This window comes from Chanodichthys erythropterus, chromosome 4, assembly GCF_024489055.1.
Source record: "Chanodichthys erythropterus isolate Z2021 chromosome 4, ASM2448905v1, whole genome shotgun sequence".
NCBI classification, from domain to species: domain Eukaryota; kingdom Metazoa; phylum Chordata; class Actinopteri; order Cypriniformes; family Xenocyprididae; genus Chanodichthys; species Chanodichthys erythropterus.
Window position 1 is genome coordinate 35,177,287 of NC_090224.1, and position 26,519 is coordinate 35,203,805.

The window sequence follows — 26,519 nt, forward strand, 5'->3', positions numbered from 1 at the left end:
GAGTCTTTTATTTTTTGTGGATCATACAATGCGCCTCACTAATGTGTTAGTCATATAAAATTGTGTGTATTCAGATAATAAGCACTATTGTTATGATAGCTACACCTTGCTTTGGAATGTAGCTTCTGTGTTCAGTTGCTTTACACTTCTGCTGTCTGTCTATCATATTTGTGCATCAGTTACTGTACAGTGCCTTTCATTGCGATATCTTCCATGTTATAATACTGTATGACAGTGTCCAAGATGCTGGAGAGGCTTTGTCCCTGTAATTGGGGATTTACTATGCTATCAATGCAAATGAACTGGCAGCTATAACAGCCCCAGTGAGCCTGTTAGTGATTATATTTAGTGTTAAATATCAAATAGTATAATATGGTCAAAGGAATTAAATGCAGAAGAGCTTTGTGCTTGTATTGTGTCATTGACGTTCCATGGAATTTTAGCTGAAGTTTCATTATTTCCTGGGTATTAGATGAAGTGGTAGATGAAGAAAATTCACCAGTTCCCCAGCTAACATTCTCAGAATATTAGCTAACGTTGTGTCAAGGTTCTCTCAGAATTATGAACAAACATTCTTCGGCTAACATTAACTAAACATTCTTTCAAAGTGATCTTGAATTTAATAATGTTCTGAAAATGTTAGCACAAAAACATTATTTATCATAGAACGTTTTTACCTGAAGCGTTTAGTTTGTTTAAATGTTACTACGTTTTTTTTTTTTTAAGTTTGCAAATGGAATGTTCCCTTAATGTTCACATAACCAATAAAAACTATTTTAAAACATTTAAATAACTGGATGTTAAGAACATTCAGAGAACATTCAGAAATAACGTTTTTTATAACTTAGTGTGAATGTCAGCATGTTAGCAAAACCTTCTTAGAACATATTTTTGTTTGCTGGGTCTGTCTGAATAAAAGGTAATTGCAATTTATATTGCATCCCTTTATGTAAAGCTGAAGTGTGTCTTATTGGCATTAAACAGCACAGTGGAACAACCTTCTGTTCGTTCCATTTGTGATTTGTGCAGAAATTACACGTCATCTTCAAGAATGAAGACTTATGTCTGAATCTGTGATGAATGTAAAGCTGTCGCAGTTATATTGTGTAATGTATGGAAATGGGTTTAATGTGTCTTTTTTTCCAAATAAATTCATGAAATTGTATGCTTTTTGTTCTTAACAGGTCCACACTGTAAATATAAAATGATTTTTTATATTTTACTGATATCTAAATGCAAATATATATTTACAAACAGCTACAAAAGAACTAAAACAAGAACATGTTATACATTTTGTAAATATAGGAATATTTGTCACTTAACCAATAGTTCTGTCCCCAGGTGCTGGTTGTTCTCATGTGACTGAAACTGATATTTATCGCCATATATATGACCATGAGTGGGTCAAAGTAATGCAGATGAATACAAAAACACTTTAACAGAGATATCAAAAAACAAAACAAAAAAAGTTGATGTTGGATTTGACCTATACCAGGTCCCAGAAATGTTTTTACAGATTTCAAGTTAGCACCCCCAACTAAGTCTAACATTTGTGTACATTTACAACCTGATCTCATGAGAAAATGTAACTAATTTATGAGGACGATTTTGTATGAATTTGTACGATGTGATTCGTATGGAAACAAATTTAAAGTCGGCAATGAACAGAAGTTGCAATAATCTTTTCTTCCATATTGTGATGTACAGTAGTAGTGTGCAAAAGGCTTAGGCCACCATTAGATGTTGAAAAGAAAAAAAACGACTTCTATAGGCTAAAGTGACAAGTATTTACACTTGAGCAATAGCAGGAACTGGATCTCTTAAACCTAAATGGAATGGAAAAGGACTGAAAGGCCAAGAAAACTTTCAAATTATGATGAAAAGTTTCTTTGAGAAACTAGAATAATCCAGGAGGTCACGCTAAATACCGATTTTTGCTTAAAGAAGACATTTTGTTTTGTTTTTACATTTTGTGTACATATTTCATGTTTGTATCTTAATAAAGGTCATTAAAACATTGCCAAAACAACAATGCTGGTAGTGGCCTAAGACTTTTGCACAGTAGGCTACTGTATATCTGAATGAAACAACTTTTCGAATTAAAAAAAAAAAAAAAAGTAGGGCGGGACTTGATTTAGTCCATGGGGAATTGATTAGATGGTTGTGGTTTGCTATTGGTCAATGACAGGTTGTCCCACCCTTGTGCATCAGAGAAGAGATGTCACTGCAAGAGGGAGGAGAAGTTATTTTGATTAAAGATTGTGAGGGCACATAAATTATATATATATATATAATGTGCATGGATAAATTATTTATAATAAATCTGCAATATTCCATTATAAATAAAAATTGCCCATTTTGATTTCATGGTGACTTTAAAAATGTACAAATGAGATCTTTTTACAAATTAGCCACTAATTTGCCAAAACGCAAATTAGTTATGAAATGCCATGACAGCAAGCTGGTCATTTATATGTCATTCTCGATCCATCCCTGTATATAGCGTGGGTATATGGAAATGGATTTCACAATACAAGCAAACTTTATTTTTTAAGCTTATAATAATAAGTATTAATAATATATGTTGTGGCCTAATGGTTAGAGAGTCAGACTGGTAACCCGAAGGTTGTGGGTTCGATTCTCAATACTGGCAGGAAAACACCTAACCCCCAATCACTCCCCGGGCGCCACAGCAAACATGGCTGCCCACTACTTCACTACTTCTAATGTGTGTGCGCTAACTGAATATGTTAAATGCAGAGGACCAATTCTGAGTATAAAACATTTCACTAACTAAAACTGCTCAGGCACTGAATAACTCATTTTGTGCCATTAAAGCGGATAACAGAGTCTCAGACTGCACCCAGTGTTAATCCTGAAGCCAGGATAGAGCGGCTGAGCAAACACAGTACAAATTCTGTGGATGAGATTCATTGAGTCTGTGATGCTGTAAAATGCCAAAATCCCGGCCGAGAAATCGACATAAACGCCAGTCCTGTGAGCCCACTGCATTTTGGGAATCTTAGTTTCCCTTCCACCATGCCAGAATGAGTAGGTATCCTCAGAGAACACCAGACTCCAGGACTGGGCATTGTGTCCAAATGCACACTGGGTGCTCTTTCCTTTCCTGCTGATGTCCTCATAGGACACGGCGATGTGCACAGGACCCTTCCCGCTCCAATCGACCTCGAAGTAACAACGGCCGGACACACTTTCTCTGCACAGGACCTGGTAATAGCTGTCAAACCTCTCTGGGTGGTCAGGAACGGACAGAGATGTTTTGATGAACGTCACCTCTCCACTCTCTGAGCAAACGCTGAGGTTTCTGTGAGCCGTGTTCAGGTCTAGAGTCAGGGGACCCGAATCTGAAATCCAGAGACGCAAGACATGAATTAATTTGTCAGTTACTTTGTTGTCGATTGTACTGATTTCTGTTGCATGTGTGTGTCGGTTACTTACATTCCAAAAACTGCTCCCTGACTTTGGGTTCAGGGGTGGGAATAAACTTGAGGTTTGTCACTAACAAGACAAAATATAATCAGTGCATGCATTTTTAACATTCATACTTATTGTACTTCAACTTTTTTCATCTTCTTTTAATATAGTGTTTGGAATACTTGCATGTATTTACTGAATCCAGTATGAACTGGATACTGACAATTATGCTATAGCAATTGCAAGAGAAACACACTTTATAAACATTTCAAACAATACAATATTGTCATCACATGACCTCAACACATTTAGCATTCAGTTGTCAACTCATTAAAAATGTTATTCTTCTTTTTAATGTTAAATTCAATGGTTTTTATTTCAATTGTAAAAAAAAAAAAAAACATTAAACAAACAAATAGACAGATGAATAAATAAAAACAAAATTAATTATTTTATGTTAGTTTTTTTAAACAATAAATTGCTATTTAGTAAAAAAAAAAAAAAAAAATAAATAAAAATGAAAATTAGACTTTTGCCAGTATTATCAAATAATGAATAAAATCAGATTTCACTTCGTGACATTGTGTAAGATCAAGTTAAGTGCAGTGCATTGTGGGATTGTTTGTTGTAAACTGCCTGTTTTGTTAAAGATGCAGTAAGCAATTTCTGAGAAACACTGTCAATATTTAAAATCAACCCAAACAGACACACCCCTTCCTTCATTGCCCCGCCCCCAAAATAAACAAACACACAGTGCAAGAGTGGATGTCTCTTGATTATAGCTGAACCAAAGCAGATGCTTTGCCAAAAATACAACTGAAGTTGACAAGCGAACGAACGACAATGAACAAAAAAAATGAATATACAGTACACAAGAGTATATACAAGCAGAAGTTGTTTGTTATTCGCCAACAGCACAGCAGCTTCTGACAAACAATGACACTCAAAACTATCCTGTTACTAAAGCTAACATTACAAAAAGCATATCTTGATATGTGAAACAGCAAAACCAATGTTACTCACATATGGAGCAGAAAAAAACCGCAACCTTGGCATCTGTTTTCAGGCTTTCACACTTAGGTCTCTCCAGCGCTGGAAAGCTTTTCTAATATTGACGAGGGTCCTAAAGCTCTTGCCTGATAATAGCCCTTTATTTTCCACTCTCTTCCCCCATCATTAGTGGAGACGCCCCCTACTGCTGATTGGCTCACTCTCTCTCTTCTCCCCCATAATGAGTGGACGCACCCCCTACTACTGATTGGCTCACTCTCTCTCCTCCCCCATCATGAGTGGACACACCCCCTACTACTGATTGGCTCACTCTCCTCCCCCATAATGAGTGGACACACCCCCTACTACTGATTGGCTCACTCTCTCTCCTCCCCCATCATGAGTGGACACACCCCCTACTGCTGATTGGCTCACTCTCTTTCCTCCCCCACCATGAGTGGTCACACCCCCTACTGCTGATTGGCTCACTCTCTCTCCTCCCCCACCATGAGTGGTCACACCCCCTACTGCTGATTGGCTCACTCTCTTTCCTCCCCCACCATGAGTGGACACACCCCCTACTGCTGATTGGCTCACTCTCTTTCCTCCCCCACCATGAGTGGTCACACCCCCTACTGCTGATTGGCTCACTCTCTCTCCTCCCCCACCATGAGTGGTCACACCCCCTACTGCTGATTGGCTCACTCTCTTTCCTCCCCCATCATGAGTGGACACACCCCCTACTGCTGATTGGCTCACTCTCTTTCCTCCCCCACCATGAGTGGTCACACCCCCTACTGCTGATTGGCTCACTCTCTCTCCTCCTCCATCATGAGTGGACACACCCCCTACTGCTGATTGGCTCACTCTCTTTCCTCCCCCACCATGAGTGGTCACACCCCCTACTGCTGATTGGCTCACTCTCTTTCCTCCCCCACCATGAGTGGTCACACCCCCTACTGCTGATTGGCTCACTCTCTTTCCTCCCCCATCATGAGTGGACACACCCCCTACTGCTGATTGGCTCACTCTCTTTCCTCCCCCACCATGAGTGGTCACACCCCCTACTGCTGATTGGCTCACTCTCTCTCCTCCCCCATCATGAGTGGACACACCCCCTACTGCTGATTGGCTCACTCTCTTTCCTCCCCCACCATGAGTGGTCACACCCCCTACTGCTGATTGGCTCACTCTCTCTCCTCCCCCACCATGAGTGGTCACACCCCCTACTGCTGATTGGCTCACTCTCTTTCCTCCCCCATCATGAGTGGACACACCCCCTACTGCTGATTGGCTCACTCTCTTTCCTCCCCCACCATGAGTGGTCACACCCCCTACTGCTGATTGGCTCACTCTCTCTCCTCCTCCATCATGAGTGGTCACACCCCCTACTGCTGATTGGCTCACTCTCTTTCCTCCCCCATCATGAGTGGACACACCCCCTACTGCTGATTGGCTCACTCTCTTTCCTCCCCCATCATGAGTGGACACACCCCCTACTGCTGATTGGCTCACTCTCTTTCCTCCCCCATCATGAGTGGACACACCCCCTACTGCTGATTGGCTCACTCTCTTTCCTCCCCCATCATGAGTGGACACACCCCCTACTTCTGATTGGCTCACTCTCTCTCCTCCCCCATCATGAGTGGACACACCCCCTACTGCTGATTGGCTCACTCTCTCTCCTCCCCCATCATGAGTGGACACACCCCCTACTACTGATTGGCTCACTCTCTCTCCTCCCCCATCATGAGTGGACACACCCCCTACTGCTGATTGGCTCACTCTCTTTCCTCCCCCATCATGAGTGGACACACCCCCTACTGCTGATTGGCTCACTCTCTCTCCTCCCCCATCATGAGTGGACACACCCCCTACTACTGATTGGCTCACTCTCCTCCCCCATAATGAGTGGACACACCCCCTACTACTGATTGGCTCACTCTCCTCCCCCATCATGAGTGGACACACCCCCTACTGCTGATCACACTGTCTTCTCCCCCATCATGAGTAGACACAACCCCTACTGCTGATTGGCTATAAGTGTGTTGTGCTGCTCTGGCAGATCCACTTTCAAAAGCACTTCTCAGAAATCGCTTACTCCAATGTAGTATATCATTCAAGTACTCTATGCACACTGTATACTACAGGAACAGTAAGAATAGTATGCTATTACAAACATATTAATTTGACAACTCACCTTTTTTTGATAATTTCTCCAATTTTTTCTGGCCTAGATCTTTAATGTCTTCACTCAGAACTTTGAGTTTTCTTGACACCATCTCGAAGCAGAAGTCTGGATTGACTAGAACTGCAGGAGAGGTCACCAACTCTGGCAGACTGCACAGTGTTTCATAGCTCTGAGGGTAATAATTAAAAAAATAAAAGCTTAGACCAAAATCACAGATGACAAGTACTTAGCTGCCCCAAAAGCATTGATGTTACCTTGAGGAACTGAGTTTTATCATCAAGGCGTGCAATCGTGTCATATTCAGCATCTCTCCTCTTGAACTCTGCAATCTCCTGCTCTAGTTTCTCCATAAATCCATGCGCCTCGTCTAATTCCTTCTGCTCCTTCGCTTTGATCATCTCTGTCACCTCGAAACACAGAGCTTCAATCAACTGAATTAGTTCACTGAAGATCTTCTCCGTATCCTCCACCGCTGCCTGGGCAGAGCTCTGTTTGACAACATACAGAAGCAGAGAAGTGATGAGTCCAAGACTGTAAAACCTTTCTGCCCATAATGGGTCTCTTACTTATAAGTTCATAACCCACACCATCCCGCTTCCCACATCCTCCTGGCAGTAATGGACGCACCCTGAGGGAGAGTACGGCATGACTCAGATCCTGTAGCTCCGTTTCGCGCTCCTTTATGACCTGCTGGCATCTCCTCTGTGATTGTTTAAGCTCTTGCTGCAGACCAGAGATGATACACACATAAATAAACATTCATATACCCTCTTAGAAAAAGAGGTTCAGTTAAGTTTCAGCTCAAAATACCCTACAGATCATTTATTATACCATGTTGTAAATGCCCACTTTTTGAGTGCAAGGAAAAACATGCTATTTTCATGCATGTATCTTTAAATGCAAATGACCTGCCATTCCCCGCCCCATTTTCCAGAAGAGGGTGGAGCCTGTACAACTTGTGCCTCGGATACTCTGCCAAAAACTAAAATATCCGTGTATTTGATTACCATCTCTATCATGGTCATGCTCTCATGATACTGCAGTTCTTTGTCATCATGAAAGTTAATTATTTGCATGTGTTTTAAAACCATATCAGTTGGTTTTCTGAGCGCAAACATCCGAATCAAGCACACAGAAAGCTGCCTGTCAGACGGCAAGTCCTGTGAGTATTAGACTGAGTTCTCTATCATGTCTTATTGCACTTAAACTGTCAAATACAAACAAGGTTTGTCATTAACAAACAAAGTTCACATAAACACAGTCCGTTATGTCTGTGTATGTAAACAGCAGGGAAAGAAATCACATGTGTATATTAGATCTGTGAATTAAAGTGACAGCAGCGTAATATACAGTAATATAAGAACAACAAACAAAAAACAGAAAATCGCACACTGCTCTTGATTGAATAACTTTAGTAGCTTTAATAAGAATACATTTCTGAATTGAATGCTGTTGGTAAATTCTCAGACGAGGAGATAAACATGGCGGACTGTGTACAGCTCACTGGAGAGACTGTTTATGATTTATGGGAATTATAAAAAAAGGAGTGGCTGGATTTTTACCATTATAGGCTGGTTGTTTACACACTGGTCACACATCTGTGTTCAAACACCTTATAAAAGTGAATTTTGTTTAATAGTAATATTTTTATGTTTAGGCTTTTTTTTTTTTTTTTTTGGTCCCACTTTATATTAAGTGGCCTTAACTACTATGTACTTAAATAAAAAAAAAAATAAGTACAGTGTACTTACTGGGTTCATATTGAATTGCAAAACACTTTTGCTGCTATTGAGGTGGGATACGGGTAAGGTTAGGGAAAGCTTTGGTGGTATGGGTAGGTTTAAGGGTAGGGTTAAGGTGTAAGGGATGGGTCAACAGTGTAATTATAAATGTAATTACAGAAATTAATTACAGATGTAATTACATGCATTGTTGTACAATGTAAAAACATGTATGTACACAATAAGTGCATTGTATCAAATGATTAATTTAAATGTAAGTACATAGTAGTTAAGGCCACTTAATATAAAGGGACCAAAAAAATTAATTCAAACAAAATTAATATAAATCCATAAAATTATCTCAAGATGGCATCCCCTAAAAGGTTACATATATAAAGCGCCTGACAGAACCCTTTAAGGTTCTATATATACAATAACCTCTTCTGTGATGAATATGTTTTTAATTTCTGATTAACATTCATTTTGATATATTTTAAAGCATAACATCAAAACTAAAAAGATCTAATTTTATCATAATGAAGAAACAAGAAAATCCTGCACACTACCCAATTTTCTTGTTTTTTCATATTTTGACTTTACTAGACTTTTTTCCTATGCACCTATCTATGACCTACAGGTGTGCGACGCTAATTGACCATCATAATGAAGAAAAAAGACTAAATAAAAGGATGAAACTCTTTTATTATTATTATTAGGAAAAAAATAAGCAGTGAAGCAGTTTTGTTAAAATAATATAAATATTTGAAATTGTCATATAGAGAGAAGATATATATATATATATATATATATATATATATATATATATATATATATATATATATATATATATATATATATATATATATAATTTCCGAAGGATGATGTGACACTGAAGACTGGAGTAATGGTTGCTGAAAATTCAGCTTTGCATCACAGGAATAAATTCAATTTATTAAATTACATTAAAATATATTCAAATAGAAAGTTTAATCATTTAAAACTTATTTTTATAAAATGTTTACTTGAAATGTATACTTGTGTTATCTTTCTTTAAGCTAAGCTAAGCTTGTTTTTGAGGCTCAATTTATATAAACTATACTGATCTTTATCAGTTTACTACTGACTTATTCATGAAAGTTAAAAGAAAAGTTAATCTTATTAGGATAAGTTATTAAAAAGTTTTAGCATCACATTTAAAGTCAGATGAGAAGTCAGACACACCTCACAGAACATGACAAGGTCCTGCTTTTCTTTTGCAATGTCTTCACCATCTTTCTTAACTCCAGGTACGGTGTGGGACCGGATTCCAGTATGTCTCAGTTTCTCAACAACTTCAGCAAACAGTGTGTTTTTGTTGAGTGCAGGTCTCGGAGAGAAAGTTTGCCTACACTCTGGACAGCTGCACAATTTCCTCTGGTTCTTCTGCTCCCAGAAGCTCTTAATGCACTCCATACAGTAGTTGTGTCCACAGGGAATGGTTACGGGGTCTCGCAGAAGATCCATACAGATGGGACAGCTGAACTGCTCCTGGTTGACAAAAATACCAGCGTCTTCTTCTGCCATATCTTACAGTAAAAGTAAAAGACACAGAGTGTACAGCAGCTCTGTGGGAAGAGTATGGCGTTCGCTTAAATGTGCCTCCCACTAGTGACTGTATGGGGTTGTAATGGGAGGAGTTCATTGTGTAATGTGTCACTGTGGTCATGTTTCAGAGGAGTCACAGGCTTTATTCACTCATTAGGGTATGTTGTTGTTGTTTTGAAAATTGTATTTTAATATTTACTTCATAAAGCACTGATTCACAGCTTCAAGTACACAAGCAAAGCTTCTGGAAAGATCCAGGGATCATGGTGGTTGTTCCAGTGCATGTCTGTACATGTCCACTGATGAATGAGTGCGTAATGACTATGTTTCACAAGATGCTTTCTGGATTGTGTTTGCACTAGGCCTATTTATTCCAAATAAAGGGGATGTGGACATTTGATAAGTAATGTGTGTCCATCCATTCATACATCCTATACTTTTTAACCCGTTTAAAGGATTAGTTCACTTTCAAATTTAATTTTCCTGATAATTTACTCACTCCCATGTCATCCAAGATGTTATCTTATCTAGATGTTATGTTATGTTATCACTATGAGCGATGGTTTCTCTAGATAAGACCCTTTTTTCTCACCTGGGATCGCTGTAAACTGTAATTTTGACCTTCAACCATTTGGGCTGCATTGAAGTCCACTATATGGAGAAAAATCCTGAAATGTTTAATACAAAAACCTTAATTTCTTTTCGACTGAAGAAAGAAAGACATGAACATCTTGCATGACATGGGGGTGAGTAAATTATCAGGAAATTTTAATTTGAAAGTGAACTAATACTTTAAGGGCTGGAACAATGTTCAAATAATTTTGAATGCCAAGAAAATTTGTAGCAATTTGTGAATTATACGGAATAAAGAATTGGGAATTGATAATAAATAGGTACGGTTATATATAACCAAAAAATAAATATTAAATTCACTTTAACATACCGGGCTATCGATGAAATCAGCGTTTTTATTATATTTCAAGCTTCTTTATCACTGACAAAAATATCTACTCCACACTAGAGGCCGCTCTCATCATAACCCACTGTCGTCACTACCGGTGAGTTCCTCTCAAATAAATAAGAATGAAATGGGCGGGGTTTAGCGGCCCAGACGTTTTCTCTTATTGGTCAAATACAATGTGTATAAATAACAATTTTCATATTTTAAATCTCCATTTTTGAAATACCAATTTATTGTCTATTAGTTTCTCAGTGTGATCATTCAGGTGCAAATTATTGTCCAGACCGCCGCTAAAGCAGCGCATAGACACGCGGTAACAGTTACTTTTCTCCGCGATGGACAGGATGGACCAATCACAGTCGAATGTGTTTACTGGAATGGCGTTTCTAAAATAATTTTATAGAAGTTACTGTGGCTGATTTTTCTTTGTTTTTTGTCAGATAACAATCATTGATGTGAGCTTGTTTAAACGTTTATACTTAATAGTGTACATGTATCGTTAATAACTATAAAAATGTTCACGCGTTTGAATGTGACTCAATAGGCGATTGTGCTTTTTGAGCCACCAAACTCCTCAGAGGTGATTAGTAACATTTGCCTTCGTGTGGCGCACCCGTCATAACAGAAACTGAGTGGATGAAACAAGTACAGATTTCATCTTCTGCTCCACTTCTACACAGTCTGTGACGGAACATACGCAGGTAACGGTCAAGCCTTTCCTTTCTTTCTGTTCGACGAGAGCTGTGTGTTCATGTGTTCAAGTCATCTGCTGCTTTGTTGTTGATGATGTTTGACCCATCAAGTGCTTGTCAATCTACAGATGAGTTCTTATACTTAAACTATTTTAGTTTTCACCTTGCGAAGTTAGCTCCTCTGCAGAGCTGTGGTCAATTTTATAATGTCCTTCAAGGTCCACATATGTTTATTAAAGATTTAATTATTGCACTACCCCAGTTCTGTTCTCTGTTCATTTTTCTGTAATGGTACCATTTAATGAAGACCATTTTGTTTTGGCAAATCCTTTATGACAAAAAAAAAAAAAGTAATAATTTTGACAATTTATGTCATTTATGAGATATATTGAAATTATGACTCATAATTATGACATACTGAGTCATAATTATGAGATTAAAAAGTCAAAATTATGACTTTCCTTCATAATTATGACAGTATGTCATAGTATGTTGATTTATGTCATTATTATGACTTTTAATCTCATATGTATGAATGTCATAATTTCAACTTTTTATCTCATAATTATAATTGACCGAAGTATGATTTTATTTCTTATGCAACTGTCTGAACAGGTTGTAAATAAAGAACATAATTCGTAACAGACTTGAAATAAAAGCTTACATTGGGGTGTCAAATTTAAAGCTACAATATGTAAGATTTTTGCAGTAAAATATCCAAAAACCACTAGGCCAGTGATATATATTTTGTTCACTTGAGTACTTATTTACTTGAGAGTATCCCAAATGTTTGCAACTATTTGTAAATCGTGAGAAAATTGCAATTTTAACCAAGGCTCCGGGACGTGTGAGGAGTCGCCTGTCAATTGCGTCACACCCGTGTTACCCTCGGTTTCCGGTTTTAATTTGTAGAAATCGATCTATTTTACTGCAGTGTGCAACAGTGTCTCACAGCAGCCGCTGAGCAAACGCAGAGAGTAACGTTATAACATCATTTTCAACACACTCAAATGTATCTAATATGATAAACAGAGCTGTTACCTCATACTCATGACCGTAAAGCAGAGGCGGCGCCGGCGACTGTGTCATAATAAAAGTCCCGCTGCTCGTGAGGCGTGTGTTGCGCAATCGCTCCAGCTCCTCGTTCAGCTCCCACAACACTCGGTCCTGCTCTGCTTCACACTACAGTAACGTTAATAATCGCATCCATGAACATGATTTCTTCCCGAGTCCTATCCCGATTGTTTTCCACTGGCTGTGAGGTGAAGATGTCCCAAGATGTCCACACTCAAACTTGTCGTCATCAAGCTACTCCTTTGTTTTGAATAGGCCTCTAGCGGACAGAAATTTTTACATATTGAATTGCACCTTTAAGTAAATTTTTTTAATAGTATCAAAATTTCAAAAGTTGTTTTAAAAATATCTTTTGGGTTTATGTAATCAAAATCAACTGATTAGTTACAGAGGTTTGTTGTTGTTTCACATCAAAAATAATAAAAACCATAAAAACAGAAGGATGGAAAGTAAAATTCACTATAAATTAGGGCTGGGCGATATATTGCATGCGATTGTCACGCGCATTTCGTCACTAATGCCGGTTCCCTGATTACCGCGAAATCCCCATCACCTGCTTTCAAATGGAGCGGCATTTAATAGACAGAGCCGTAGTTCACTGACAAGCTACGCAATATCGCGTTCATATCGCAGATGAATCGCCTTCGATAATGAACGCGATATTGCGTTGCTTGTCAGTGAACTACGGCTCTATTAAATGCCGCTCCATTTGAAAGCAGATGATGGCGATTTAGTGGTATAAATATATATTAAATATATAATCTCAAACTTTATAATGTAATCAAGTGAAAATATAACAAGCGAATATGCATTTTTTATTTTATTTCTTTTCATAAAGGTGCTGCACAACAGAGGGTTATATATTTATATCCGTCATAATTTCTTTAAACCAAACCTTTTATTTTGGGCTGTACATAGGGCCTTAACATTTTTTCAATTTGTGAGAGTATGAATGGGAGAAGGATATCATTCCAGAATTTCACAACTTGTAAAACTAGTTTTAGGACACACCTCATTTCTAGTAAATCTACATTTACTTACAGAAAGAGGAAATGGTTTAATCTCATTCTCTGATTCTGTGTATGTCTACTGGTGAGTACATTGTGTTTTGGGTTATTTTATAGGTATATTTTTTGATTTTCTAGCTGTGCAGCGAGACATTTAACCCTCGATGATTGTGCGGCAGTTGGCTTGTAGGGGTTTGACCTCTCACCTGTGTGCAGCAGTCAGACTGAACTGGAACTCTCCAGAGATGGCCAGACCAAGCTCAAGTAGGACATTAGCACTTTTAAATGGATATTTCTGAAAAGATTTTTGGGGATGTTGTGTTAATGACTGTGAACTAAATCATTTACAATTTGTGTTTATTTGCAGATTTAACAAAATTTCATAAGGAGTTTGCTAAAGCAAAGCACATTGCTATCATTACGGGGGCTGGAGTGAGTGCAGAGAGTGGCGTACCAACCTTTAGAGGACAGGGGGGCTACTGGAGGAAATGGCAAGCACAGGTAACGCACACACACAGGTTTGTTTTGCTGTCTTTGTGAGGATATTACATTGGCGTAATGGTTTTTATACTGTAATAACTGTATATTCTCTCCCCCTACACTACACTACCCCTACTCCTAAACCTACCCATCACAGGAAACTGTCTGCATTTGTACATTTTTAACAAAACATTGTTTACACAGTTGATATTATAAAGGCAGCTATATATTTTTATATGTAAAAAAACAAAAAATCAATACTGTGTGAGGAAAAAATTAAATGTAATAATATTTAGATAATGAAATTTAAAAAAATTAAATAATAATCATCATACTAAAACAAATTGTTAAAATGTTATCTGAAAAATATAAAATATATTTTAATGTATATATACACACACATATATATATATATATATATATATATATATATATATATATATATATATCTATATATATATTTTTTTTTTTTTATATGTATATAAATAAAAAAATAAAATAATTTAATTTAGAAAAATATTTAGAATATATCAAATTATCAGAAAGCAGAATAAAAAAATATTAAGTGAATGTAAAAAAATATATCAAACATATTTCATTAATCTGCACACATAAACTTTGAAGGCCCTAAAAAGACAAAAAAATCTGTATATGTACTTGAAGTTCGAGTAACAGTGTGAGTACGAGTAACTAAGCTCTGTTTCACAACATAAATAAGCTTAAATGCACTTCTCAATGAAGTCTTCCTTTGCTGTGTGAAAGGCCTGATTGAATCTGTGAATCATTGAAGACGTTGAAAAGTAGTGGAAAAGGTGCAGTAGTAGGGTACCTGTTTTATATTAAACCGTATGACTTTTCTTTTATTTATGTTTCACAGTTATATACAAATGGCCCTGTAAAACATAGTTTACATGTTGCATTGTAAATAATGACTCTAAACTTTCAACATCTGTTTGACAGATCTGACCAAATCTGTCAGGCTTCCTATAACAGAGCACATAAACAGTAACATACTGTAGTCACAACATATGCACACAAATAAACATTAAAGGTGCCCTAGAACTTTTTTTTTAAAGATGTAATATAAGTCTAAGGTGTCCCCTGAATGTGTCTGTGACGTTTGAGCTCAAAATACCCCATAGATTTTTTTTTTTGTTAATTTTTTTAACTGCATAATTATGCTTGGGGCATAATTACAAATAATAACATAATAATTACAAATGAGCCGATTCAGGGTGTGTGGCCCTTTAATTCTCGTGCTCCACGCCCCAAGAGCTCACGCTTGCCTTAAACAACATAAAAAAAGTTCAAACAGCTAATATAACCCTCAAAATGGATCTTTACAAAGTGTTCGTCATGCAGCATGTCTAATTGCATAAGTACAGTGTTCATTTGGATGTTTATGAGTTTGATGGTGCTCCATGGCTAACGGCTAATGCTACACTGTTGGAGAGATTTATAAAGAATGAAGTTGTTTATGAATTATACAGACTGCAAGTGTTTAAAAATGAAAATAGCGACGGCTCTTGTCTCCGTGAATACAGTAAGAAACGATGATAACTTTAACCACTTTAACAGTACATTAGCAACATGCTAACAAAACATTTAGAAAGACAATTTACAAATATCACTAAAAATATCATGTTATCATGGATCATGTCAGTTATTATTGCTCCATCTGTCATTTTTCTCTATTGTTCTTGTTTGCTTACCTAGTCTGATGATTCAGCTATGCACAGATCCAGACGTTACTGGCTGCCCTTGTCTAATGCCTTTCATAATGTTGGGAACATGAGCTGGCATATGCAAATATTGGGGGCGTACATATTAATGATCCCGATTGTTACATAACGGTCGGTGTTATGTTGAGATTCGCCTGTTCTTCGGAGGTCTTTTAAACAAATGAGATTTATATAAGAAGGAGGAAACAATGGAGTTTGAGACTCACTGTATGTCATTTCCATGTACTGAACTCTTGTTATTTAACTATGCTGAGGTCAATTCAATTTTTGAATCTAGGGCACCTTTAATAATAATGAAAGGTAACATACTGTAGTCACAGCATATGCACACACACACACACACACACACACACACACACACACACACACACACACACACACACACACACACACACACACACACACACACACACACACACACACACACACACATATTATATATATTGATTTGGGATGTGTAACTGTTTTTTGTCATTCTTATAAAAGGACCATCTCTTGGTTTCTCCACTTATTTTTGTCTTTCAGGATTTGGCAACCCCTGAAGCTTTCTCTCGAGATCCTTCTTTAGTATGGGAATTTTACCATTACAGGCGTGAGGTGGGTCACACATTGCTGACTAAATAACTACCAATATCATAATGGCATTTTTTTCCTTTCAGTGATCAATTCCTCGCCCCCTTTGTTGTGTGTTCTCGGGGGCGGGGTTTATGTAAATTAAAAGCTCGTTGTAGTCCCTGAAGTTTGGAAGAAGAAGCTTGTTTTAGTCCCTACCAGCTGTTTGTTGTAGTCCTTAAACATTGAATTCTTTAAAAGAAAATATCTCTCTTTGCTTTGAGCGTCGTAACTTTGCAGATGCTGCAACATTACACACTAACTAAACTTAAAAAAGTGAAATCATAATAAACCACCCCTTTAAATAAAAGTTAGTGTTTGGTTGAATGCTAATAACATATTATTTGCAGGTAATGCGCAGTAAGATGCCAAACCCAGCACATCTGGCTATAGCGGAGTGTGAGTCCCGTCTCAGCCAGCAGGGGCGCTCTGTTGTGATTATCACTCAGAACATCGATGAACTGCACCATCGTGCTGGTTCCAAACACGTCTATGAGATCCACGGTGAGACAACACCAACTCAAACCAGGACTGGATCATGTCACTGTTATAGTACATTTATTACTAGCTAAAATCTGGAAAACAGAACTGAAAATGATTGGTCTATTGGTCTATTTGGTGGGTGGGGCTCTTGTCCTATCTTTCCAAACAATCAATCCTTCTAATTGAGGGTCTTCTCTTCAACTGATCTATCTCTCTCTCTAGGAAGTCTATTTAAAACTCGCTGCATGAGCTGTGGAGAAGTCACAGCCAACCATAAGAGTCCAATCTGCCCTGCTCTGGAGGGGAAAGGGTAAAAGCTCATGCAAACACATCATTATTTCATCAAATAATTAAATCACAAGAGACTGCACTCTCCTTATATGCTCCTTATTCATAAGCTTTTCCACCGAAATTACCCGGAAAATTTGTCCCGGGAACTTTTTTCCCCTAGACCTGTTGCTGTCTGCGTTTTCATCGTGGTCTAAAGTACCGTGAAGATTAGTCTTGTGACGTAAGACTGCGCACAACTTTCCATTTCCCGCTGGATTTCATCCTCCACATATAAGCTCAATAAAGCCTGAACCTCGTCGTCAGTCCATCGGTCGTATTTTTTAAACTCCATTGTCGATTTGAATAGCAAACAACTCTTACTGAACGCAACAGACTTTTAAAATGGTGGTTGAAATAAAATGCTGTGTGGAGTCATTCAATCAAAATGCTGTGTGAACTCAACCAATCAGCATGTTCAACATCCAAGTCCCACCACCGAAAGTAATCTCGTGAGCAGGTACTGTCTGAGGTTGACATTTTTACCTGGAACTTCATTTAGACCCTGGTTCTGGGAAAAGTTCCTGCAGTGGAAATGCGGCTATTAAAGGGTTAGTTCACCCAAAAATGAAAATTATGTCATTAATGACTCACCCTCATGTCATTCCAAACCCTTAAGACCTTCGTTCATCTTCAGAACACAGTTTAAGATATTTTAGATTTAGTCCGAGAGCTTTCTGTCCCTCCATTGAAAATGTATGTTCGGTAGACTGTCCATGTCCATAAAGGTAATAAAAACATCATCAAAGTAGTCCATGTGACATCAGTGGGTTAGTTAGAAGTTTTTGAAGCATCTTATATAGATTTTGGTCCAAAATAATAAAAAATGCGAATTTATTCAGCATTGTATTCTCTTCCGGAATCCTTTCCATTGAATTGATTTCCATTGAATTGATTCCACTGAATTGATTCCATTGAATCCTTTCATCTGTCGGCGTTGGTAATGCACTTTTACGCCATTGTTTTTGGCGATTAGGACATCCGCGACATGCACACTTACGCACCATTTTAAAAAATAGCTTGAATACAGTGTGCATGTCCCTCAGACTGTAAACGAAACTCTGGCGCACCAGATAACACGTCAGCAGCGTCTTACGTCAGCAGTGCGCTGTGGTTCACTGAACCCGAGTCATGAACCCGGATGAACAACAGACCCGGAAGAGAAGACAATGCTGAATAAAGTCGTAGTTTTTGTTATTTTTGGACCAAAATATATTTTAGATGCTTCAAATGATGATGTTTTTATTACTTTTCTGGACATGGACAGTATACCGTACATACATTTTCAATGGATGGACAGAAAGCTCTCGGACTAAATCTAAAATATCTTAAACTGTGTTCGGAGGTCTTACGGGTTTGGAACGACATGAGGGTGAGTCATTAATGACATCATTTTCATTTTTGGGTGAACTAACTCTTTAAGTCTGGAGGGAAAACATGCATAGAACTGAATTACAGACCTGTCATCTCAAAAGAAAAAAACCAAAAAAGTGATCAAAAGGCAAGTTTTGGGCACTTGTGATCCATATACAGCACCTGCTGCAGTACTTCAATCACTAAAAACAGCTTAACAGTAAACTAAAACGGTGATATTAAAAGAGGAAACTCAATATAAAACTTATTGAAGATGCATACTATATACAGGCGAGCAGATGAGCCCAGAATATGAACACAACATGCAAAATGGTTGTGTTATCTTTATAATGGTTTTCTTTCGAAAAACGCTTAACGAGTAACCACTTGTTGTGTTTATATTCTGGGATCATCTGCTTGCCTGTACAAAGTATGCATCATCCATAAAGTGTATATTGAATTTGGTCTTTTAATATCATAAATATATACATATTTAATATATGTCTTACTACATTAGTACTTAGCACAAACCTTGTAAAACTGGTGGGCACTGGAGGAAAGCCTTGTTTTGCCCTCATATTTCGTTAAAAATATGAATTGTCTTTCTTTTCTCAATCCTCAGAGAGCCTGACCCCAAAGCTAAGGATGCCCGAATACCAGTAGAGCATCTGCCCAGGTTTGTGAGAGTGTTCGTTGTTAAATGCAGATCAGTAAAACATGATCATAGGTCAGAAATTGCGGCATCTAGTGAAATGCAGCTGTTTTGGGTAGATATTTAATAAACACAGTTGCTTGGAAGTCTTTGCATGGGTTTGTTCAGATTTTATTCAGAATCTGAATCCGTTTTGCAATTTTTTATTTATTTTTTAGCTTGCAAGGAACTGAAAATTACACTACCCTTTAGTTTGGGGTTTTGAAAGATATTAATACTTTTATCCAGCAAGGACAAATTAAACTGAACAAAATGACAGTAAAGACATTTACATTTGTTACAAATAAATCAATTTCAAATAAATGCTGTTCTTTTGAACTTTCTTTTTTTGATTAATTAAACAATCTATATCTATATATCTATATCTATATATATATATATATATATATATATATATATATATATATATATATATATATATATATATATATATATATGGCTTGCACAAAAACATTAAGCAACTGTTTTCAGCATTGATGATAATAATAAGAAATTTTTATTGATCTCCAAATCTGCATATTCATGCTGAAAATTCAGCTTTGCCATCAGAGGAGTAAATTTTACAATATATTCAAATAAAAACAGCAGCTATTTTAAGTTGTAATATTTCACAATATTACCATTTTTAAAATGAAGCCTTGGTGAGCATATGAACCTTTCAAAAACATGAAGAAAATGTAATGTAATTGCATTATTACCTCTCAGTCTGCTCTCACTATCAACTCTTAGGAACGTCGCCCACTCCCGCCTACAAATCAGGAATGATGTCCTGTGCCACAACAAATCTAATCGGATGCTGCTGGAATGCAGAGCTGTAGTTTGCTTTACTATAAACATACTGTAAGGCTGTTTAATGTAGAGAGGGAGGGAGGGTAGCCATGTAATACAAAATTAGGACTGTTTTGGTGCAAGAAACCTCGACGAATATTATAGCTGGACTTCAGGGAGAAATGAAAAAAGATATAAAGATCACTATAGAAATAATTTTATCAAGATTTTGAGAATAGTAACACTTTTTCTCCAGCAGTGGGCAGCAGATATCCATGTGTCTAATGTTTCACGTTCAGAGATGTTAATTTTGTACTTTGTGTTTGTAGGTGTGAAAGGAGGGGCTGTAACGGATTGTTGAGGCCTCATGTGGTTTGGTTCGGAGAGACTTTAGATTCAGATATTCTCACTGCTGTGGAGCAGGAGCTGGAAAAGTGTGATCTCTGCTTAGTGGTAAGTGATCACACATAAATGCATAAAATTGCATAATCTGCTTATTACAGAACCTACCTTGTGAGCTGCATAGATAGAAGGCATTTTTGGGCATCAAGAAGTTAAGCTGCAACATTATTCTGCCTTCTATAATACCTTATTTTGAAGAACTCCAAAATTAGCATCACGTCACATGTATTTTTAAAGTATCGAGTTGTTAGCTTAGCAACAGACTAACATCAGACTCCACTGGAATCAATTAGCAGACATCACTTCTTGTCAGAAATTACATTAAGTAAAGTTTCATGAGCCTTCGATATGCAAAAATAGCTTAAAGGGTTAGTTCATCCAAAAATGAAAATTCTGTCATTAATTACTCACACTCATGCCGTTCCACACCCGTAAGACCTTCGTTCATCTTCAGAACACAAATTAAGATATTTTAGTTGAAATCCGATGGCTCCGTGAGGCCTCCATAGGGAGCAATTGACACTTCCTCTCTCAAGATCCAGTAATGTACTAAAAACATATTTAAATCAGTTCATGTGAGTACAGTGGTTCAATATTAATATTATAAAGTGTCAAGAATATTTTTGGTGCGCCAAAAAAACAAAATAATGACTTATTTAGTGATGGCCGATTTCAAAACACTGCTTCAGGAAGATTTGGAGCACAAATGAATCAGTGTATCGAATCATGATTCAGATCGCATGTCAAACTGTCAACGGCTGAAATCACGTGACTTTGGCGCTCTGTGCTCCGATGCTTCCTGAAGCAGTGTTTTGAAATCGGCCTGTCACTAAATAAGTCATTCATTAGACAAGATTCATTAGACTGATTCATACACACAAATCGGGTACATTTTAATTTCGGTTAAAACGTGTTTGTTTTTAACTTCCATTGCAGGAAACACTGGAATAACCTGAATAGAAATGATACTCAAAAATGTATTCTGGTTAACATATCTCTCTTGGTTTATCGTTTTAACCAGAATATCGCCCCCTTCCAGGGCTTGACATTAACTTTTTTGCTCTCCAGCCACTGTGGCTAGTGGTTTTCCAAAGTTACTAGCCACTCAGCATTTTCACTGGCCACAGTTTTGACATTGATACCATGGGAAAAAACTGCCATATAGATATTTTTAATATTATCTCATAATTCGGCAGCAGGTAAATTAGGCTGCCGTCACTTTAAGACCTGACGCACGGATCCATTATACTGTTAGACATGCGTTTTCATTCTCTTCTGTTTACGTTCACTTAAAACATACTGACTGTGTTTACGTGAATACTCAAGACCAGAGTAAAATTATGCACAATTAGCGCAATCCCACGCCGAAATTCAAGCTCTGTTAGAATTAGTGTATTGTGTGTCTATTCTGCAGAAAATGTGCATTGGAAGCGTTTCAGATATTTCAGTATCGATATGTATTGAAAAAATCTATATTTTTGACAACACTGCATTGCACATAGTTTATTATTTCAGATGCACCCGTCAAAGTGGCTAGTAGGAGTGACTGCCTTACACGCCACTCTGAAATCCACCTGCATCTATCAGGTTGGCTGGGGTTAATGTCAAGCCCTGTCCATGCTGTGATAGTTAGAATGCTGCCTAAGAAGGAAGCTCCCAATTTAGGCTTCAAGGCAGCTCACTAGGTTTTAGAACAGAGCATAAGTGTCATCCTAAACATTTATTACACAATCTCATCAATTCCAAACACAGGTGTGTATTTTGACACCTTTACATAAAGAATTTGTCACCTCCAACTGTATTCCGCGTGCGTCACGTTGTTTTCCTGTCTCTAGGTGGGCACCTCCTCCGTAGTTTACCCAGCGGCCATGTTCGCTCCTCAGGTGGCGGGTAGAGGAGTGCCTGTAGCTGAATTCAACATGGAGTGCACACCTGCTACTGAGCGCTTTAAGTAAGACATACAAATACACAAACTATCTCTTTACATGAGTCATAGAGGTGCCTCTCAGTCAGCCCATTTAAGAGGAAAACTCATAGCTGCTCTAGTGCACACAAGCCTCCGCGTGTGCACGGACTTTGGCGTCTTTTGCTGTTGCATTTGAGCAAACACTGAACCATAAAACAAATTGAACACCTGTGTGTGGTTTATTTGAGATGTGTTTCTCATCAACAGATATCACTTTGAGGGTCCTTGTGGCACCACACTGCCTCCCGCCCTGGAACAGCATGAGAGCGAGGCCATTTAAGGAGAAAGGCATGACATATCTGTTCATGCCCACTGCATTTAGCACTTTAACTGAGAGCACATGAACAGGTGCCAGGATTGGTTCATGCCTTCATGTGATTGGTTTTCCTATGACTTCTGTGTTGTGCTCATCTATGAAGATTTACAGCAAAATTTGGCTGAAATTAAATTTTAAATAATGTCCTTGCTTGGTCTGTGGCAGCATTTTCATGAAAGTTGTATTTTGGCAAAGGTTCTTAGTAGATTTATTCCAGTTGATTAACTTCTGGATAGATTGTTTATGGTGTTCCCACAGTCATGGAAAACTTGGAAAAAACAGATAATTTTATAACTGTAATTGCCAGGAAAAGTCATGGAAATTGATAGTCTTGAAAACTTATGGAAAGTTCTATCATAAGTAAATCCGCTGTGTCATGATCCGCTGTAAAATATTTAATTATCTAGAAATAACTGGTTGGAAAAATCATGGAAATTCATTGCTCAAATGTTGTGGGAACCCTGAAAGTAGGACTAGAGACTAGTGAAATGCATTTATTTAAAATTAAATGACCATAAAATAAAGTGTTCAAGGGCACATGAGCCTGATGATTGATTATGACTGATTTTGCTTTAAATTCTTCGGTTTAAGTTAGGTCTAATTGCTATTTATTTATTTATTTAGCCTCCCAGATAAAAAAAAAAAAAATGTGATTGTGATACAGAATGTGATTTAAAAAAAAAAAAAAAAGAAAGAAAAAAAAGAAAAGCTCTAGGTTTGCTGTATTTGTTTGTAGGCTAAATTTGGTCAATTAAATGTAAGATTATATATCAATATGTCTATAATATTATAATAATATTAATATTTTTATTATGTTTTTTTTTATCTCCTTGCATTCTATAATGCAAGTTCTGTGAATCAAGACAAATTCACAAATCAAGTACATTTTGATTTTGGTTGGAACATGTTTGTTTTTAACTTCCATTGCAGGAAACACTGGCATAACCTGAATAGAAATGATACTCAAAAATGTATTCTGGTTAACATATCTCTATTGACCAGTATTAGCCAGTATATCGCCCCCTTCCAGGGCTTATAATAAAATGAATTATAATATTTGAATTATGATTATTATTAAATTTATTATTGAATTCTAAATTATTCACATATAAGAATTAAATAAATTATAATAATTCTAAATTATTAAATGAAAAATAGTATTTAAGAAAAATAATATACTAATAATTTTACTTTACAGTACAAATATACAAAAACTTACAATACTAACATTTATTTTGTTGGAAAACTGCAGGAAGTGCAGCACAGATATTGAATTAAATTGGAGCATTTGCCATTTGATAATCAAATTAAACTATAATTTAGATTAATAAGCTATAATTTTGATTAATTGTGCAGCTCTAGTTTTCGATTTTTATATGAAACTTGGCTACAAATTTTAATTTTAAATCTTTTTTTTTTTTTGTCAAAGTCAATAGGCGAGTTTGAGTGAGAGAGAGTGTGTGTGTTTGTGTGTGTGTCTGTTTGAGCACATGCACCCTGTGGCATCAGGTCACCTTGATTCTGTCTAGTCCAATGCCAGATTTCATGATTTCCAGCTGGAAATCTCTCTCCCTTTCTTTCATTGTACAACCAAGCAGCAGAAAAACCACATTTTGTTTTTCACCTCCTGGTCCAACTGGGGTGTTCTGCTTACCTGTGTATACACATTCACCCTTGCATGTTAACACAGGACTGTGGAATGAGTGAGTCGCTTGTCTTATCTAACTTACAAATGTGCAACAGAATGGATGTTTGTGTTTAAGAAATTGAATGCGTCTTCACAGACTGACACTGTTACTAAAATGCCTTTTTGGTATTTATATGTGTGCGATGGGAGGGGAGGGGGGAGGGGGGTACGTCTGTGTTTGTAAATGATAAATGAGTGTGTAGTTTTGAGGTGTGTAACCGATCGCTGTTGGTGTGTGTGCATTTGGTCTCCTGGAGAGACTGTGGCTCATTAGTTTCTGAGGCGATGAGAGAGGTCTGCTCCAAAAATAACACACACCATTTCCTGTCCATTAAACCACAATTTCACACCAATCTGAGCTTAACGACGTACGCGCGCGCATGCACAATAAATATCTCCCCTGACATACGCTTAGCCTCTAAAATCCTCTGAGACCCACAACATCAATCCTACACACACGTACACGCACAGTCCCATTAAATATCGATTTCACACCAATCTGAGCGTCTCCCCAGTCTGGGCTTGTCAGAGGACAGGGATGGAGTGATTCAGGGGAGGGAGCAGGAGGATAGGGATAGAGTGATGGAGAGAAGGACGATGCAAGTGGGAGAGATGTATAGATTGATATGGATCTTGTTGCATTTCTGCATGATAATTTCCCCTTTTTTCATATTTTGCCTATTTTTTTTTGGTTTAATTCCTGGATAACTTATTACAAAATCTACGCAGTTCCAACATCATTGAAAACCTGGAAAGGATAGGAAATTAAAAATGATCATTTGTAGGCCTGGAAAGTCATTTTTTAAAAGACATTCAAATTAGTAAATCCTTGGAAAGCCTATTGAAATTTCAATTATTATCTTTGCAAAATATTTAATCGGCTAGAAATTGTGAGTTAGAATTCTTGTGTGTGAGAGAAGTCTTTGTAACATGGTTTTAAAATTGGCAAGAACTCAAAATTAACCATTTATTTTCTTAATACATTTTAATGATCTGGTTGCGGTCGATTCATCAATGCATTGACCTCGTAATCTTTAATGCCATTACTTATTGTAATATGCCAGACTTCTCTGTTTTGCAAGGATGCGCTGTGATGCAGTCAGAACTGTCTCCATTCCGATATGCAATGCTCACAATCCAATCAATAACCAATCAATAAAATCAAGTCCCACCCTACATCTTTTTTCTTGTTCTATAATCAGTTTCACTCAGACATGCATCACAGTATGGAAGTAAAGTTGGCTGCAGTTTCCATTTCATGCCAACTTTAGAAATCCTTGCAAAGTAATCATAAGCGGCTGAAAAAATCATTGGTACAATAGTGTGGGAACTGAATCTAGGTCTGAAGAGTTGTGAAGTTTACTGACTAGAGAGATGTGAATTGATTTAAAAAAAACAAAACAAACAAAAAACATTGCAGTGGATACAATATTCAGCCTCAGAAAGGTGTTTTATTTTAAATAAAATAACCATTAAATAATACAGTTATCAGGGTTCAAGTGCTTTAGGGCCTTTAACGTTAATGCAGTTAACTAAGAAATATAGACTTTTAAGCTTTTTAATAGTTATCGAGGTTGAGCCCAAAAACCTAGTTTGCAAAAGTAAGTTTTTTAAATAATCTCCAATATTTAACGAACGGTTCAATTGACAGCAGTGGTCCTAGAGGCAAAGTTGCTCAGAGTAAAGGAGTTCTACCATGTGGTATGAATGTCAGGCATTTGCAAAAAAAAGGTGTGATATACAATCCTTTATTGGCCGTAAGTCAAACAGCCCCATTGACTTTCGTTCTGATTGGCCTCCATTAACCTTGTCTGACAGCCGGTTGTGTTTTTTGAGATGCACGAATGTTCTCATAGACAATTGCACCACCTTGGACGAAGACACTGCATGCCCGTTTTCAAGTCAATGAGACTGACAGTTGCGTAGCTATGGCCGTTTTTGTGTTGTTGTTTTTATTTTATAGTGCCACCAAGTGTCCAGTTGCCATGTCCTTTTTTCACACTACCACAGAACGAT

At 37.3% G+C, this 26,519-nt stretch overlaps 2 protein-coding genes across 2 annotated transcripts; one reads left to right on the forward strand and one right to left on the reverse strand.

The window, feature by feature from the left end:
- Positions 1-1,138: 1,138 nt before the first annotated feature.
- ftr85 (finTRIM family, member 85) lies at positions 1,139-9,983 on the reverse strand. The gene is made up of 6 exons (XM_067384827.1): positions 9,559-9,983; positions 7,244-7,339; positions 6,871-7,104; positions 6,626-6,785; positions 3,460-3,519; positions 1,139-3,365 (listed from the first exon to the last, which is right to left on the reverse strand). Exons 1-6 carry the CDS (start codon positions 9,898-9,900, stop codon positions 2,833-2,835), a joined length of 1,425 nt encoding a protein of 474 aa, XP_067240928.1. The 5' UTR covers positions 9,901-9,983; the 3' UTR covers positions 1,139-2,832.
- Positions 9,984-11,127: 1,144 nt separating this feature from the next.
- sirt5 (sirtuin 5) lies at positions 11,128-24,655 on the forward strand. Its single transcript, XM_067383479.1, has 11 exons — positions 11,128-11,337; positions 11,427-11,583; positions 13,794-13,919; positions 14,023-14,156; positions 16,403-16,474; positions 16,840-16,993; positions 17,195-17,282; positions 19,275-19,328; positions 20,462-20,585; positions 22,370-22,485; positions 22,708-24,655. The coding sequence occupies exons 3-11, from the start codon at positions 13,820-13,822 to the stop codon at positions 22,778-22,780; spliced, it is 915 nt and encodes a 304-aa protein (XP_067239580.1). The 5' UTR covers positions 11,128-11,337; positions 11,427-11,583; positions 13,794-13,819; the 3' UTR covers positions 22,781-24,655.
- Positions 24,656-26,519: the final 1,864 nt, after the last annotated feature.